This window comes from Cygnus olor, chromosome 15 (genome assembly GCF_009769625.2).
Source record: "Cygnus olor isolate bCygOlo1 chromosome 15, bCygOlo1.pri.v2, whole genome shotgun sequence".
Taxonomy (NCBI): domain Eukaryota; kingdom Metazoa; phylum Chordata; class Aves; order Anseriformes; family Anatidae; genus Cygnus; species Cygnus olor.
This window is the reverse complement of record NC_049183.1, coordinates 8,216,318-8,234,759: the sequence shown is the minus strand read 5'-3', so window position 1 is coordinate 8,234,759 and position 18,442 is coordinate 8,216,318. Positions and strand designations below refer to the sequence as shown.

The 18,442-nt window shown below is 41.9% G+C and overlaps 1 protein-coding gene across 3 annotated transcripts in view; it reads right to left on the bottom strand.

The window, feature by feature from the left end:
• Nucleotides 1-18,108, bottom strand: part of ABCC1 (ATP binding cassette subfamily C member 1) — a 58,212-nt gene extending 40,104 nt beyond the window's left edge. The window contains exons 1-4 of one of the 3 annotated variants that reach the window (XM_040574633.1): nt 17,916-18,108; nt 2,375-2,551; nt 1,433-1,558; nt 152-289 (exon numbers count right to left, since the gene is read on the bottom strand). In XM_040574633.1, the coding sequence (XP_040430567.1) occupies nt 152-289; nt 1,433-1,558; nt 2,375-2,401 (291 nt within the window). In that variant the 5' untranslated portion in view covers nt 2,402-2,551; nt 17,916-18,108. Of the gene's footprint in view, nt 1-151; nt 290-1,432; nt 1,559-2,374; nt 2,552-5,000; nt 5,085-17,018; nt 17,268-17,915 lie in introns of those variants that run through there. The other 2 variants (XM_040574632.1, XM_040574634.1) reach the window with 2 other exon arrangements.
• Nucleotides 18,109-18,442: the final 334 nt, after the last annotated feature.

The following is an 18,442-nucleotide window of genomic DNA, read 5'->3' as shown; positions in this document are numbered from 1 at the left end:
AAGTCATGCTCATTTTGCTTTTGTAACCCAGGGAGTGAAGGTACACTGAATAGATCATTAACTAACTTGACTAGCATAATTAGCAAGCAAGTACTTTATTATAGCAGTATTGGGGATTATTTTCAGCTGAATGAGGCTAGCAATCACTTACCGTATTTAAGGCAAGTATTATTTTGGATCTAAAAATTACTGTGGCACATAGCAACGAGATGAGCCAGAAAATCGTCATTACACCTGAAGACTGGACTCCTTTCATTCTTTCATATTGTATTAAAAATGTGGCAAGCAACTGTGGACAAACAAGATAAAAATATATTCACAAGCTAGGTTTTACAACAACAGATTATACACATATACAAGGTACCATGTTAGTGTGACTATTAAACATTTCAAATCCCATATCTCCCAGGTATTCTAACAGCCAGAGATTTCAAATGTAATGCAAAAATATGTTTAAATTAAAAAAATAAAATGAATCTCTGGAGCAGTAAAGACAGGTAGTGGACAACGGAAAAGGGATATGTATGACAGAAGCAAACTACCACATACACAAACACACTGTCAAAAGCTGCCAGTCTTTATTTTTTCACTTTTTAGTTTTACATTGTAAATCAACATGTAATTATAGTGACTATGTCCTTTCCAAGTATTTCCTGACTAGTCCCCTTCAAAACATAAAGATTTCTTTCCACACAAGAAGTCTGACAAAAGTTTGATATCTACCCCATTAAACGATCACAAGCTATTTAATAGGTCTTGCATCTGTCAGTTAGTTTCAGGGCTGCTGGGGTTTTTGCTTTGTTTTTTGTTGTTATTGTTCTTTCCCCCCAAACATCATGTTTAATTACCCCTATTCCAAGTCAGTGATAAATGTAGGACAACTGTATAATCGATAATGGAACATTTTCCTTGAAAAGAAGATTGCAGAGATACTGTTGTGAAATACAATACTTATGCACCAGGGTAGAAAGCGGCTAGATGTGACTTGTGGGGCACCAAACAAAGGAAACATGCACTAAAGAATGCTACATGTAAGAAAGTTTGTAATAACACCTTCACTGAACTTCATAAAAAACTGTTGATATTTTTATCATCTAATTTTCATCAGTCCTCCCAGCTTGATTCTGTCTCCCTATGCTTGAATCAAGTTATTAAATGAAAAGTAGCTCAAGCCTACCAAAATAAAGCAAGATAACTAGCACTGGCTTGTGTGCTGACATCCGACAGACACACTGAGCAAAGCTGAGCTTTTTTTTCCTTTATCAAAAAAAAAAAGCAGACGTTTCAGAGTCACCATTCCACAGTTCAGCTACACATAGAGTCTCTAATGTGAGGACTGTAGCTTAAAGGATGAAAACACTGTGCATAAGAGTAAGGTGTATGCTATTGCTTAAGGCCTTGGAACACCGAAGGCCATAACAGAAGAACTTACCATTGTTATACCCAATACTGTAGGGCTAATGAGAAAAAATGGAGCTCGAAAAATATTTTGACTTCTTTCCCAGAAAGAGTAGAAAAGGTCTGCCCAGCAGACTATCCACAGTATTAAGCCCAAAGCCTGCAATACAAAAGCGTATTTTATATATCAGTTCACATACATCACGCAGCACAATACTTACATGAACACTACAAACTGTGGGTTAATATAACAGTCACAATCAGATCGCTTATTTTAGACAATCCTACTTAACAACGTGCATGGAATAAAAGTAATTTGGTTTTATCTACCGAATCCCACAAACAAGAACAAAGTTTAACTTTTAGTACTATATAATTCAGTGTCTTATGAAGCAGAAAGCTGGAGAATCCCATGTGTGAATAACAGACTGTAGAGACAAGAAATTACCCTTGTTATAGCCCTTCTTAGAATTTTTCATTTATTCTACAGAAAAACAAACATTAAGAAAATACTAAGTACCAATTTCACAATAAAAGTAGAACAGAACACCTGCAGAATTTCTAGAAACGTATGTTGTATACCTTAAAAAGCTGATGGGATTATTATTAAGGTTTCAAGATTGAATTGCCTCAAAATAGACTTCTCCAAGTGGTCTTACAAATGATTTGCATGCTTTTTTGATATGACAGTTTCAGAAAGCCTATTGATAACAGGGCAAAAGAAAAACACTAGACTTGGAAATCAAACAAATGCAGAACAAGTAAATTACAGCTAGATATTGTGTGCACAGGCAGAGACTGATGTTCAACAAAAATAGTTGTGCTCAAACATAGCTGAAAACAGAATCAGGATAAGCTTAGAATCACAGAATGGTTACGGCTAGAAGGGACCTCCAAAAGTCATCTGGTCCAACCCCCCAGCTCAGGCAGGGATACAGATAAGCTTAGTAAGTTATGATTTTAAGAAGTTGTGTACCGTTTTGGCTTTGTTGAGGTTTGACATTTGGATGTACCCCCTGTCATGGCAGCGAAGATATAGGAAGTACACTGGGAAGCAGGCCCCCAGGTAAATACAAGGAATCCAGACTAGAACTGTGTTCTGAAAGCACTGGGTGAAGTCTGGATTTTCCGTGTGCCATGTCAGATTCCAATCCTGGGGAGAAAAAGTAGGTTATGTTAAAGAAAGCACAGAACTTTGTTATATAAAAAGCAAACAAAACAAAACAAAACCAGCAGCTGCTATCTGCCTTATTCTGTAACTTATTGTATATTGTGCATCTAATATTGTAATTGATGCATCTAATTTTATCGTACTTTTCACAGCTCAGAAATTTTAAACCTTCACAAGAAGCCATTAGAGTCAGTTTGTTGTCTACCCACAGCTACCATAACAGGTAACTCACTCGAATATAAAAATTGAGATCTTTAACAGCCTTCATCAGCACTTTCATATTAACGTTTGTCCTGGTTTCAGGTAGGACAGAGTTAATTTTCCTCCTAGTAGCTGGCAGGGTGCTATGTTTTGGATTAGAATGAGAAGAGCGCTGATAACATGCTGATGTTTTAATTGTTGTACAGCAGTGCTTACACCAAGCCAAGGACTTTTCAGCTTCTCGCTCCGTCCTGCTAGCGAGCAGGCTAGGGATGCAGCAGGAGCTGGGAGGGGACAGACCCAGGACAGCTGACCCAAACTGGCCAAAGGGGTATTCCATACCATCTGACGTCATGCTGAACAATATATAGGGGTGGCTAGCCGGGGTGGAGGGGGGGGCCGGCTGCTCGGGGATAGGCTGGGCATCGGTCAACGGGTGGTGAGCAATTGCATTGTGCATCACTTATTTCGTACACATTATTACTATTAATACTATTATTAATACTATTATTATTGTTATTATTATTTTCCCTGTCTTAATAAACTGTCTTTATCTCAACTCACAGACTTCACTTTCCCGTTTCTCTCCCCCATCCCGGAGAGGGAGGGGGGAGGGTGAGCGAACGGCTGTGTGGTGTTTGGCTGCCAGCCGGGCTAAACCACAACACGTTGCAGAAAAATAAGGTGCCAATGCTAGCCATCTGCCACTACCTATGTACGTATAAACAGCCAGATACACTCCATTCCAAAATTTAAGTGTGGAAGTGTTATCTGGCACACAGTAAGAGCGAATAGCATGAGATAACATCACTTCATTATTTGTAAAAGAGCCTGATGGCTCCAAAGCTATCTTCAACAAACCCAGTTGAGACTTACTGGTAATTCATACAAACAGCAGGAAGTAGAACAGGCTCACCCTTGCAGCTTATTTCCCACTCAACAAAAGGAAAATGTACATCAATGTAATTGCTTCCCTATTTCTTTCAACATAATTCTTGAAAATGAGAAAAAACACCGTATGATCAAACCAGAACTGACACTTACAGTAATGAAAATGTGATCACCATTTCCATTCCTGGTACAAGGGCTAATTATGAACATAGAATCATTCAGGTTGGAAAAGACCTCCAAGATCTGCTGGTCCAACCGTCCCTCAGCATTACCCACTAAACCATGTCCCAATTCAACCTTTCCTTCGGCAGGCTGTTTAGTAACATTAATGTTCATACCATATTTATCGTTGGCTGGCATTAGAGAAATCCCTTCCAGTAAATTTTACCCTAACATTACTGTCTTTGCTGTAAAATTTATTACAGGGGACATTTCCTCTGAAGTGCTGTGCAGTTCTGACTCACCACCAGAATGATGCAATACGAACATACTGCTCCTGCACACGGACTGCAGCATTCATCAGCCAAAGCAGAACTTACAGGTTTCGGTTTAAAAGCCGCACAGTCGAGACGAGCAGTCACATGCCCGAAGGCTTGTCAACCACAGTGCCATTTTCAGCTGCAAAGCATTTTTTTCAGACTGTTGTATAGCTTGCAACTGCACCCAACACCAGTACCACAACTGTGACATAGTGGCAGTAATCTTTCTCAGCTATAAAACCGCCCAGAAACATCACACTTGTATCCTTACTTGCTCCCATCTTCCACTGGTTAAACAAAGTATCGTACACAATTATAGAGAAAAACAGACCTCAAAAGAAAGGGAAGATATAACTTGCAAAATCTGCTGACCAGATATTATTTCAATCACAGAGCAGGAGGTTTCCCCTTAAATTTGACCATTTTGTATAAAGATGATAATTTCTACCTTTCTCCTCCAAAAACTTAATTTGAAAAAAAAATACATATAAACAAATATGCTTTCCTTCCCCACTCTCCTCCCATTTTCTGTCCGAATCTAGGACTTGACTTGTTGAGATACAACAGAATATGCACAGCTGTTATTTCTCCCCTGTAATTCCACAGCATTCTAAAATTTCTTTTCATTTTTTTTCAGTTAAAAAATAAAAGAACCATCTCAAAACCTAACGCAGCTGAATCAAAGAAATTAATAGTGGTAGAACATAAAAATGCCTGAATATGTTTTAGCCTATCCACATGGGGATCACATAAGTCGTTCGTGACAAGGCAGCAGCTCTGCAAGGCTGTGGGTGAGCCACATGCTTTTAAGTTCCCCAGCTGCATAACATCATCAGAAATTTCAGCTGAGTCATCCTTACTTGTAGCCACCACACAAGTGTTTTTCAGCCTTCTAAATCCCAGCTGCTCTGCTCCAGCACAACAGCCAAGAAAAAAAGTCTCATGACTCTGCAAGAACAGTTTACAATTGACAAATTAAGATGGTTAATACGATTACACAAATGAACAGACAAGATTTAAGCAGCTTTACCCAAAAAAAAAAGAAATAAACAAGAGATTTGATGCTTTATTTATTTTAGACACTGCTTAAGGAAGTTAACTACCTTTTTTTCTGGTGTTGTTTTAAACTGCTTGCAATAAAATATATCAGGCAACTACCTGAAAGGACAGGACAGCTATTGGAGGTGTCACTGCCACGTGGCAAAGTGGAAGGAAGCAGTGCTGTATGCATGACTGCTGGGCACACTGGCTGGAGGATATTCTAAAAAACATGTGCAATCTTCAGTTCACTGAACCTTTATATATGCAATTGATGTGTTTCTGTGTGAAAGACAAGAGGGTGCGACGCAATGGTACTTCAGGGTTAAGAGCAGAAAGTCAGGACAAGTGGGCAGGCTGGGGTAAGATTACTGCTAGAATTTAACAGCTACAGCAACATCAGTGTATCTTCTTTCACGCTCTTCCAGGATTTGATCCAGAGGCTGTCCAGAAGCCGAGCAAGCTGCTATTTGTTAAACACACTGTACTTTGTGCAAGGGAAATGGCTGCACACAGGTGAGGTGCAGAACCCCTTCAACTTTACATCCATTTCAGGTGACAAAAGGTGAGGATACCACGCACAAAGAGACATGTGGCAGTATTTTTCCCTGCTGATTTCCTAGGTGCAATTAATTCTTGTTGGCTACATCTACACAAGGCAGCAGCACAAACAGGAATGGAGCTACATGCTGCTGAGGACCTAACGTCCATACCAAGTGTTTTTCACACAGGTATACCCAAGGGGAGCTTCAGGCCCCCCTGCAGACCGACTGCAGTGCCCACCAGCCCCTGGAGCATGTTCCCCACTTAATGCCTGTCTTAGGGGTGCTCAGGCCACTCCAGCGTGAACTGAAGTGCAGGGCTGGGGATTGTCAGGAGACTGCCTCTGAAGCAGGATCCCCGACTGAACCTCAGTTCTTTTATTAAGCAGGCAAAGTCGAGAAGGACTCACATTTGAGGATCCACGTGGCAAGGTTTTGGCAGCAGGGGGCTGCAGGGGTGGCCCCTGTGAGCAAAGCCCAGCAGCTGCTCCATGTCAGATCAGAGCCAGCTCCAGCCAGCTCCAAAGGGAGCCGCCACTGGCCAGAGCCGAGCCATGCACGATAAAGGTTGGGCCACTGTGGGAGCATATTTAAGGGAAAAAAACTGCTGTGCTACAGCAGCTGGGAGAGAGGGGCAAGAGAGTGAGAAAACATGAGAGAACCAGCCCTGCAGCCCCTGAGGTCAGTGCAGGAGGAGGGCAGGAGGTGTTCCTGGCACGCAGCAGCAGTTCCCCTGGGGCCCGTGGAGAGGCCCCTGGTGGAGCAGGCTGTCCCCCTGCAGCCCATGGGTCCCAAATGGAGCAGATCTCCACGCTGCAGCCCGTGGACGAGCAGGTGGATGTGGCCTGGAGGGGGCTGCGGCCCATGGAGAGCCCCCGGGCAGAGCTGCAGCCCATGGTGAGGAGCCCACATAGGGGCAGGGGGCCTGGGGGGAGCTGCTGCCTGTGGGGGACCCGTGCTGGGGCAGTTTGCTCCTGGGGGATGGACCCTGTGGTACGGAGCCATGTGGGAGCAGTTCCTGAAGAGCTGCTGCCTGTGGGAAGCCCACACAGGATCAGTTCGAGTAGGACCCCACATGGAACAGGGGCAGAGAGTGACTGCGAAGGAGTGGCAGTGAGGAGACAGAGCATTAGGGACTGACCGCAGCCCCCAATCCCCCCACTTCGGGGGAAGAGGTAGAAGGTGGTTTTAGTTTGCTTTTAACAATCTCTGCTCTAGTGTGTTAGCAATAGGCAATAAATTATATTCATCTCCTTTATGCTAAGTCTGTTTTGCCCATGACAGTGATTAGTGAATGATCTCCCTGTCCTCATCTCAACCCAAGAGCTTTTTTTTTTCCCCACTGTATTTTTTCCTCTTGTTCCCTTCAGGAGAGGAAGTGAGAGAGCAGCGTGGTGGAGCTTAGCTACCTCCCCATGTTAAATCACACCATCTCAAAAGGAAGGCATACCCGGAAGTCTGCACGGAGGATACCACAGCTTTATGATTTTCAATCCCAGCTGGAAGACGCGTCCATCTCATCGTGAAACCAACATGTATTCATACTCAAATTACAATGTTCAGTTACAGAAGTCTAGACTAGTCCTGCCACTTTCAGGTAGATGCCTCTCCTTTGGTTTACATAAAACCAGTTTCAGAATTGTTTTGTCTCAGCAGAAGACAAAAGTCTGTAAAGATCAGTACAGAAGCATTCACTAAAGCAGACCTTTGTATTTAATAGACCTTAATTAGCAAAACTAATTATTTTCTTCCCTGACTAAAGTATTAGAATGATTTTTGCAAGTTCTGTTAAAGCAATAAGTTGTCCTATTGTCACATCTCAAAACTTAGTAACGATATTCACTCTGATGGATCTCCTAACACTTCCATTTTGAAGAGCACATCAAATGACAGAGATCCAAGTACTCATTAAAAGCCTACACAAGCTAGCAGCCTCCTGCAATGCAGAAGGAGGAAGAGACGAAGTGGGTTAGTTATACAATTAGCATAATTTGGAAGCAACATTTAGATTGAACCATGACTGCAGGTACCCACAGGAAAAGATTTGCAGAGTGATCCCTGTTCCTTTCTTGGTGGATGTTTGGATGATCTGCTACTGGCTTACTTTTAAACTAGTCCAGAAAATGCACGTATCCCAGGTTTTACGTTTTTCCCCTGTTTTTTAAGTCCCTTGGCAACTTTAAAGTTTCCCAGAATAGCAAATGGGTATTTTTAAAATTGTCTGACCCATTTCTCAGTTTCTCAATTTTCATTCTAAAAAACAAAATTTTCATTTCTATCTCCAGCACAGTAGTTGAAAAAATACCAGTACACAACAGTTTTTTGTGCCAAATAGCTTGTTTTCTCCTATGGCACAAAAAGGCTTCATATCGTATTTAAAGTGAAACCCTCTATCTCTAAGATAAGCACAAAAAATGCTTGGTGTTCCCTGGAATCACGTGGATCTATTCAGAGGTAAACTACTTATTTAACAGCGCCTGAACTCTAGGAAAAAATAAGGCCAAGTTATATTAATTCCCGTCTAAAATTTCAGGAACAGGCAAGATAAAAACATTGGCAGTGGTCCTGTAAGACAAAATGGCAACACAAAGCATTGGTTATTCTGCTGCTGCTGAGGGAAGAAAGACCACAGGCAAGCTGCATACCTCCAGTGTGTCTACTCTAAGGAGTAACAGTATTTGATGCTTGCCAGGACCTTGTGCCTGACTGCCTCTCTCCTGGCAGCCAGGAGAGGCTGCTAAGTGAACAGCCAGTGGCCGCCTGTTCTCACATCAATAATCCTACTTGACCCACAGCACATTTTAAAATTCTCACTGGCAGAAACGGAGAGACCAAAATCGCTCAGTTTCATGCCTGCTGTGCACAAGCGTGCTAGAGATACGGGCTGCCAGCCACACTGTTAAACCCACCTGTACAAACCAGCTGTGACTGAAAAATGACTTAAACATTACTATGCACCTACATAAAAAAATGAAATTACAAAACTACCCTGGAATCTTAATATCAAGGTCAACACTCCTTCAAACAGAACTGATACTGATATCAGTGTGTACTCCCTCCTTAAATATCACCCACAGAAGAACCACCTTCTTTGAGAAACCATAGCTTGGTATTACAAACTTATATTCTTAGCAGCAATAAACTTTTTGTTTAATTCAATGCTTACGTTTAGTAGAATGCACTTAATTAGCTCTCTCTGGCACCAACACTTATTTCTACTGACAACTTTCATTATAACAGTATCACCACTTTCTTATCGAAATAGGAAGTCTCACAATCTAATAGATAACACAAAAAGAAAATTCCCCAGTATAACACTCATACAATTCATGAGCTAACTCGACCTTTGTCCTTCAGCCTGCTGCAAGGACATCAGCCTTAATCCTACATTATTTAGGACAGAAAAATTCCCATCTGCCTCTCCCCAGATTGAAGATTTTCCTGATCTGGCCAAGCATACAACCTCAGAAGAGCTAGCATCAGTGTACAACGTGGGGTGGAGAAAGGGACTCTCCATTTAAGGCTGCTTTAAAGGAACTCTGAATTTGCTTTGGAGGTATCTGACACCACCATTCTCCATCAAAGCCAATAAAAATGGTTACACTGTTGTCTACATTAAAAATGAAGAAAAACAGAGAACTCCAAAGTGATCCAAATTTTGTAATGGGTTGGAAAAAGTTTTCAAGTCCTGATCTTGAAAGAACTCTTCAAAGTTACTCAGCTTAGAAAGCAACCTTTATTAAATTCACCCCTGGAAGTTTTGAAGAAAGACTGAAATCATGTTCTCAAAGTACTGCAAATACATCATCTTTATTCCCTCATTCACATTCCACTGTCAGATAATGAAGCATGGACTGAAGCTCAGCATTTCTCTAAGACAGCATATTGAGACTAGAGCCTACAACAAGCACAAACACACATGACCTTCACCAGTGTAACATTTGCTGTATTGTGTTAACTATTCAGACTGAACCACAAGAGGTGATGAGCTGATAAAAAACAGGCAACAGATACACAAAAGAAGAAAATTTACTACAGAACTCCCACAAGAAGCAGCAGAAATACCCACACCTGCCAACAAAATTACAGTCACAGCTCTCCTGTATCCTCAGTTATATTCACAGGAACTAGAAGCAGACAATCACTATAGCCCTAAGAGCAGCGAACAGAACACTAAGTTAGATATATGACACTACAAGCAACCATCACAAACTTCCTTCTATTTACATGTTTATAAATCCTTTAAAAATACTACATGCATTACAACAAAAGTATTTGAAAAAAAAGTACTGCTTGCATTAGAGGATCCAATGGCTCTAGAATCAAATCGAGATGAAGTCGTATAACATACAAGGACAAATTTATTTTTCCACCTTTGCTGGTATTTATTTCCTCTAGTGTGTTTTTTTCTTAATAAGCATAAAATTAACTAAAATGCATTGATCTCTGCTGAGAAGTAAAATTCTACTTCGCTGCAATGCACACAGAGTAAGTTTATGTTGTATTTAATGAAAGCTTTCAATATGCTGCCTATTCATAATGCCTATATTATAAGACATGCACTAACTAAGAAATAAATGGTTTACTGCTTTATTGCATCATCTAAGGGTGTAGTCTGCAAGTAGGGAGTAGCAGAAAAAAATAAATTATTTGTACAGATTTTATGATAATGTCCGTTCAGCAGCTACTTCCTACGTTCAGTGAAAGCCCCAAGTTATTTTTTGTTAAAAAAAAAAAAAAAGATTATACTAAAAAGTAAAATCCATACAACCAAATACTTGATCTCATTCCCAGACCCCCAGAGACTCTGAACACCACTTCTTCAAGGAGAAACAGAACAATTATGCCCCTACACAGAACTACACCATTTACCTTAAGCAGTGGAACAAATGAACATGCAGCGTGGCTAATCACTGATTTGAGAAGAGAACTCAGGACTTGCCTTCATGGTCACACCTGAGGATAGGTGCTAACGCTCTCACAATACAGACCAGTAACAGCCTGGTTAGATCAACACTTTTCTGCCTTTTTGTTCTGCTGCCACAAGTATGAAGTGAGAAACATCAAAGGTAACTACCAAATTGGGATGTAGGAATTAAGATTTGGATCTCAAACTCTCATGGGGATCACGTCTTCACCCACAGGAATATACTTTTACTACTACCACAGGAGAATTAAACCTACTGTGCAACTGAATATCTTCTCTTACTTGATACCAGGTTGTTGGTTTTTTTTTTTTTTTTTCCTTGACCAAACAGTAAGAACCAAACATTTCTTGTAAAATCATGAATGAAACAAAACCAAAAAGCTATAAAGCTAACAGTTTTTGGTTAATGCCAAACGGTAGTTATGGAAGCAAGGAACAAATAATACAGTTTAATAAGAAGAAAATAATACAGGTCTCCCATTTAAGATTTTGCCATGTAGGAAGTTGTGTCTAAATAAAAGGCTTTAAATCATTCACAAACAAACCTTCCAGCTCAACCTCCCAAAATATTACACTGAGATCCAGACTCCAAATGTGGAAAGAGACCCTTCTTCCTCCTTCATTTCACAGTAATTCTGAAATCTAAGCATTATTCTTACAGTCTCTTAATGTTGTTACAGGACAAGACTGCCAGTGCAAGAGAAGAAACATTAAATAAATAAATAAATCATGTAATAACAGAATCACATAACATAACATAAACAAGGATCCTTAAAAAATCTAAATCATTTATATAAAGAAGATGGAAGGAGAGGAGAGATATCATTAAGTAAACTACAGGGAAATATCTTTAGTTTCTCATAGCATTGTCTATTAGAAATGGTTTTAGCAAGACTAAGTTCCCAACAGTAACAAGTTACATAAGGCAGATTTGGTTTATTAACACAGCCTAGAAAAAGCCTCTACCTTCCAGCCCTAGTCCTAAAGTTAAGTCAGGTGTCTGCACCTTCTTGTCCAAATCATCAGTATTTCCTATGTTACCAAAGAGCTGAAATCCTTTGTAAGAGACAGCACTGCACAGCTGAAGCTGTGTGCAGAATGGCAAGAAGCAGCATGTTTTGATTGTGTTTCCCTTTAGCCTAAAAGAAGAAGCTAGTGCCAAAACTTTGCCAGAAAAGGAGCACCTGCAGCTGTGGAGTTTAACAGAGCTGATCTTTGTAATCCAAAGAAGCCAAAAAAACTCTGAAAAATGGCATTATTTCTATGTGCCGGGTAAACATATGACAGATATCAGCAACACTTGCACATTTAAAGTGTTTCTGTCGCTGTAATATTTCTGTACCCTGCCCTGCCTGCAAGTACCATGAGACAACATTTGGCCCCATGACAACAAATATTGTTTACCATTGACAGTTTCAGGATTAAGAGGACAACATTTATCCTTCGGTAAAGTTTTGAACTGAAATCATTATTTAAAACGACACAGGAAAAATATTCAATTTCTCGTCTCCTTTTTGCACTAAAAACAGTATTTTTGTTTAATAACTCAACAGCCTGTATATCAAACTCAAATCACCATGACAAGTTTGAACACACCTGTACACAAACCTTACAAAGGGACCAAGATAACAGCTGAAGTTAGAATAAGCTGTATCTGAACCTACCAGAGATGCAAACAGTGAGAGAAAAAGTAATGCAAGGAATTCTGACTCTATTAAAAGTAAGCAAAAGGTCAGTACACTGCAGTAGGCTTTTTAGAGATGTGACCCAGAATGACTTCAGTGCAACCCCGGTTAACCTCCACGTAGGCTGAGTATAGCACAGCGTTTCAACGTAAACTGCATTGTAGCTGCAGAAACAGCACAGCTTATTGGGGTGCTCAATTCTTCTGAGCAACCTTGAAACATTTATCTTGCACAGACAGCTGTAAAATGACAGATCAGCTGCTAAGAAAATCCCCATCGACTACATACTATCAGGCTTCATTTTCGTGTATTTTCCCTGAACCAATAGAGAGCATTTTAATGTCTATGAAAAGGACCACAGACAACTCTTTTACAGGTTTAAATGAGAAAGAGATGACAAATAGCACTGGCTTTCCTCCTCAGCCAAGCAGTGACAGTAAAGCAATTAGCTGCTAATTATAATAAATGAACCATCTTGTGTAAAGGTTTTCCTGTTTAACTCTCTGCTCCTCCTCTGTTCTAATTCCTGTCCACGTGTGACCTTCCTAGGTCAGTAAATACGAGCAGTTTTATGATCTGCATACTCATTGAAATTCTTAATACCAGGGCTGTCACAAATGCACCCATAAACTCAGTACCTTTATAACTAAAGAAAGAACCTAAACTCACAAATTTACCACCACTCTCACAGAACCTGAGGCTACCTACCTTGCTCTGCCACAAACACACTGACAAAGTACTATCAAACTACAGGGAAAAGCAGGCAATAATTACTAGAAGATACAATCTGTCTTCAAACATCACTAAGAAAACCCATATTGAAATTGCCAGTGTGAAGATAAAGGTATAAAAAACAAGTCTTATTACTACCTAAACTAGGCAAAGCCTTGAAACACCATTTTGCAGGAACTGCCTCCAGTTAAATTAAACACCACTTTGTCTTCCAGTTTTCTGTAAATTAAGACTACAGAACATTACTTCCCCCTCTCCCCCCCTTTTTTTTCCTAATTTATGCAGTCACTGATCTCCTTTGTGAAGGACTTTTAGACTTGTGTATGTTATATGTATCTGTTATACTGGTTTATTTTAAATATTTTTTGTATTAAACTTCTTTATTCTTCTGTGTCTTTTGTTTGCCACTAGGACATTACTGACCTCCCACTCATGCCTACGCCTTTGGAAGGAGGAAATAAACACACAAATTAAAAGCAAATGGAACTCACTAGGTACAAACCTCACATTGCATTTAAGCTTCCTAAGCTGTCTGCCTGCTTGCCCAAGCTGTATTTACATGATAGCTTGAATCCAGAGATCTCACATTTGATAGTGTCACGCCAGTAACTGCGTTATGACCTATCAGTGCTTATAGAAGTATATTATTGATACATTAAAAAAAAAATCTTAACTGCCACAAGTTATTTTGTAAGTCATTTTATGCTTAAGTAAATGCACTGAAGACATTTCACAGTGCAAAAAGCTCCAGGGTTCCAAGATACATACTAATTCACTGCTTATCTAATACACGTCAGCACGAGCCACAGAACTTGAGAACATGAAATTACTCCTTCCATAAAGGAGTGTGGTTTTCCTTCAGAACTCTCTTTCAGGAAGATTATCAGCAAGTATAAGCAAGAACCTCAAAGTTTCAGGTTGTACTTGACTTACAAACACCTAATGAATAACTGAGACTCCGTGTAAAACCTGGCAGAGCAGCTGGGGACAGACTGTAAGGAACTGCTTAGTTTGAATTGGCTTTTTTGTACCTCCTACTTCTTTTTCATATAAGCCCTGCTGCACGTTAGCCATGAGAACTCATCAGCGTCACAAAAAGTTACCAACTTCTTCCTTTAGGAACTGCAGACATAAACAGACTTTAGACGTGATACCACATAGCTTACAAACCGTGAAAAACTGAAGCTACCTCAAAACTGTATTCAGAGGAAAACCAGCAGACTGTTTCGGAATGTAACTGCACTGAGACCATAGATCATGCAAGTGTGCATAAATATATACACACACAGCTAGGTCAGCGAGCAAAAATATACATTAAGTTCAAGGCCTCCCTTAACTATCATCCTGGTTACCTAAAATGATAGCATTCCTCAACGCGCCCCCCCGCCTTTTTTTGGCACATTAGTACTGAAGCAAGGCAGACTGCACTCATATATAGTTTTGATACTCTAGATGAAGCTATCTCAGCGCTTCAGGACACAAGTTTTCTAGTTTAAACAGGCCCTTAAAGTCACTGAACTGAAATGTGAGTACTGCAAAACATTACCCCTAACCCACAGGTTCTTTGGTTTGTTTGTTTTTTTAAAAGCTTTTGGTATCCTCAACATCTTACACAGCACTAATTTTGTATTACAGATTAAATTCTTGCAGCGAGATATTCAACAACGCTAGGAGAGACAGCAAGGGTGAAACAGCATGCTTCCAAAAAGGGAGCCTGGTTCAAAGAATCGCAAGGAACAGTGAAGTTCTGTATACAAATCTGGTTGCGGTGGAAGTTAATGTGCTGGGTACCAAAGATGGGTTAAACAGTAAGGGGAAAACAAGGACTGAAGAAGATCACAAACTGGGCTGCTGACCTTTCAGAGTGAGTATTAAATAAAAACAGTCTGTTTAATTCTCAGACAAGAATTTCCAACAGTAACATTCCTTAGGTGTGCAACCAAGAAAAATCCTGGGCAGCGAGGCTTAAGAAGATTAGCATACAGTTTTTAAAGGTGCATTAGGTCCTTTCAACCTATGAAGTGTCCCCCAAAATTTGGAACTGAGCTGTTCCAAACTCAACACCACAATTAAGAGAAGCTGCGTCTTCTCCTCTGAAACAAACTGGGTTTGGCAGCACTAGGAAATCCCACTACTCCAAGTAGCAGGGCCTCAGCACAGCTGATGTGACCGTAGCTCACCACAAGAATGCAAATAGCCGTGTCACCAGCTATTATAAATGTGGCCCAGCCCTGAAAAGCGGAAGCATGCAGCACCCCTCAAGACAGGAAAGACAGTAGCATAGGCGGTACCTGGAAGTCCCATAAAACACAGCATACGCACAGGCATTTTCTGAAAATCCACTACAACTTCAACATCAACAAACCACAGCAACAATGGAAATACCATAAAGTGTAGTCAGAGTACCTATAAACACCACTACTAGCATTTCCACCCTTCCCACCACTTGGAACAATGCAACAACAAAGCAGATGCATCGAGATGTTAACGGGCAAAGTTCAGCAAAGGAGAATACTTTTCCAGACACATCTTGCACTAACTGGAATCCACAGTCACTCTTTTGCAGGATTAGAAGAATCCAGAAATCAAACAACCACACCCACAGGATCTTTTGCTCAAGAAATGTAAGGCAGACTCCACGTGGTTTGGAGAAGGATGACAAATCACAAAGCCATCTATATTCTTGGAAACCAAAGCAACTAGTGAAAAAGCTATGCAGTAATTACAACATACCAAAACCATCAAAAACGTCTGTATTACATACAAGTATTTTAATTGTTTATATAACAAAACAATCAGTAAATCAGAAGTCCTAGGCAAACTAGCTATTTCAAACACACTAAGTCTAACTGTTGCTCCTACCTGATGCTTCAATTCCACAATTCAATGCAGCTCTTTTTCACAAAACTACTACTCTCAAGTAAGTTTATCCATAAAGAGAATTCTGAAACATGTACTGTCTTAGGCACTTCAAATAAGAAGGTATTGTTCTATAAGAGAGAGGAAGAAAAATCTGATAGCAGCTCATAATTTAGCCAGTTTTGAGAAACCTGGAAATTAGCTGAGAAGAGATACTAACATAAGCAACATAGAAGTTGGTTAACAGGGTCTCTTTTGATGGGCTGGAAAAGCTAAACACCTTGAGGTGTGAATGATCTTCCTAATATTTGCTGAGTAATATTTTAACGGTTCTTGAGATAAATAGTGCAATGCTATCTTCTGAGATATCTGATCTTTTTCTGAACCAGTAAGGCATCCCATTAACCCAATACCACTCGGTAAATACCACATGAGAAGTTTTTTTTTGAACAGTAAGAAAAACCACGTGTGTTTCTCTTACCCCACGCCACCTTCTGCAGCTCCCCCACACAGTTCTGTGTGTGTGTTTTGCTTTTTGCATTCTGAGGGGTGTCGTTTAAGAAATAAATCCATGTTCTTCCCTTCCTCTGCACAACCTGTTTGTCCACACACCTTGTTTCCTCCAGAGCAGGGTTTCCAGCACCCCTCTGCCCTCCCAGGGGCCGCACTGCTGCCAGCACCGGGTGCCTCGGCAAGAGCACGAGCAGGACCTGCACTGCAACATCCACACGCCGCTCACCGCCGTTTCTTAAGGAAAACTGAAAACATCGCTCTGCAAGCGGGCTACAACTACACCTCCAAGGAAAGCCTATGTTTGGCCTCCTTCGCAAACCAGCATGCCGCTCCGGCCGGCTGCGAGCGTCCAGGCGAGCGGTTACTGCCAATGCACGCCCAGCCGGGGGTGGCCAGGGCCAGGGGCTGCTCTCCTGCGAGCCCCGGGCACCCCCGGAGCCCCCCGAGCCCCGCAGCCGGCCCCACAACGCCGGGTCCCGGCCCTGCCGCCCCCCCGGCCCGCGGCTCCCGGCGGCTCCGCCCGGCACCGGGCAGCCCAGCGGAGCCGAGCCGAGCCGGTCCCATCCCATCCCCGCGGCTCACCCAGAAGGCTTCGGAGGCATCGGCGCTGCACAAGCTCTCGATCCCCATGGAGCCCGCAGCGCTGCGCTTTCCCCCGCCGCACCTCGCCGTGCCCGGCCGGCGGCACCCCAGCAGCACGGCCCGGCACGGCTCGGCTCGGCTCAGCACGGCTCGACCCGGCCCGGCCCGGCGCCACCACGATTGGGCTCCGCGGTCACGGGGATGCCGAGCCCCGGCGGCACCGCCCGGCAGCGTTGCGCAGCCCCGCCTCGGCCGGGGGCGGGCGGCGAGAAGGGAGAGGAGGGGAAGGGAAGGGAGGGGAAGGCAGAGAAAGCTATAGAGTAAATAAATTTCCCCTAAAATCCAACCCAAATTTCGCCTGGCGCAACTTGAGGCCATTTCCCCTCGTCTTATCGCTTGGTGCTTGGGAGAAAAGCCTGCCCCCACCTACAACCTCCTTTAAGGTCACTGTAAAGTGTAATATGGTCTCCCTTGAGCCTTCTTTTCTCCAGGTTAAACATCCCCAGCTCCCTCAGCCAGTCCTCACAGGAGTGGGCTCCCTTACATCTGATTTAAAACCCATTAGTTAAACCTGTATTTGCAGCATCAATGCTCAGCTGACAAGCTAGTGTACCAGAACAGACCTGCTGGAGCATGGATGACCTATGTGTAGGAACGGCATCAGACACTGATGTATGAAAAAAGGGGCACCAATATTTGAAGCTTCCTCATGCAAGTTACGTAAAGAACCTCAATTTAAAATGGTCTTTTGTGTCCACAACAATTGTGGTAGTGGAGAAACTTATTCACGCAGAGACAGGTCTCACTGGGCTAGTGTATGAGTAAAAATCAGGCATCACACACACACGCACACAGACACACAAAAAAAAAACTATCACAGGTTGATTCTGTACTCACCTGCACACTTTCATGGAACAAAGCTGTGCTCACTCATCATCAGCCCTGGCATCACCTGCCTGTCCAGCTGCAGCATTTCTGGTCTGTCTCCTCGGCTCTCTCGCTCCCAGGATGCCAGGCCAAGAAGCAGCAGCGTGCAGCCCACACCAAGGGCACATATCCCCTGATGAACTGAAGGGAATTACCACAGAAAGATCAAAACCAAGAAATTGGGTGTCAGAAGCTATACTCAATGCGCCAGCCTAACCTATACCTTAGTTCATACCATGTTCAAATCTTTACAGTATTGCAAGAAAACAGCTAAATGTTCATTCTCCTGACTTATTTTAATTAAGAATTTCTGTCCTGTTCTGTACATTCTCTAAATTCATCTCAAAATCCTATTAAATATGTTGGTGGGTTGTTGTTTTGATGCCTTGATGCTCACTACAACTCCTGTTCAAAAAGTTAAGTCATAGTTCCCCTCGTGTGTTATTCTCCTGCCCCTGGGCTGTAAGGAATACAGTTTTTCTCCGGTGTGATCGCAG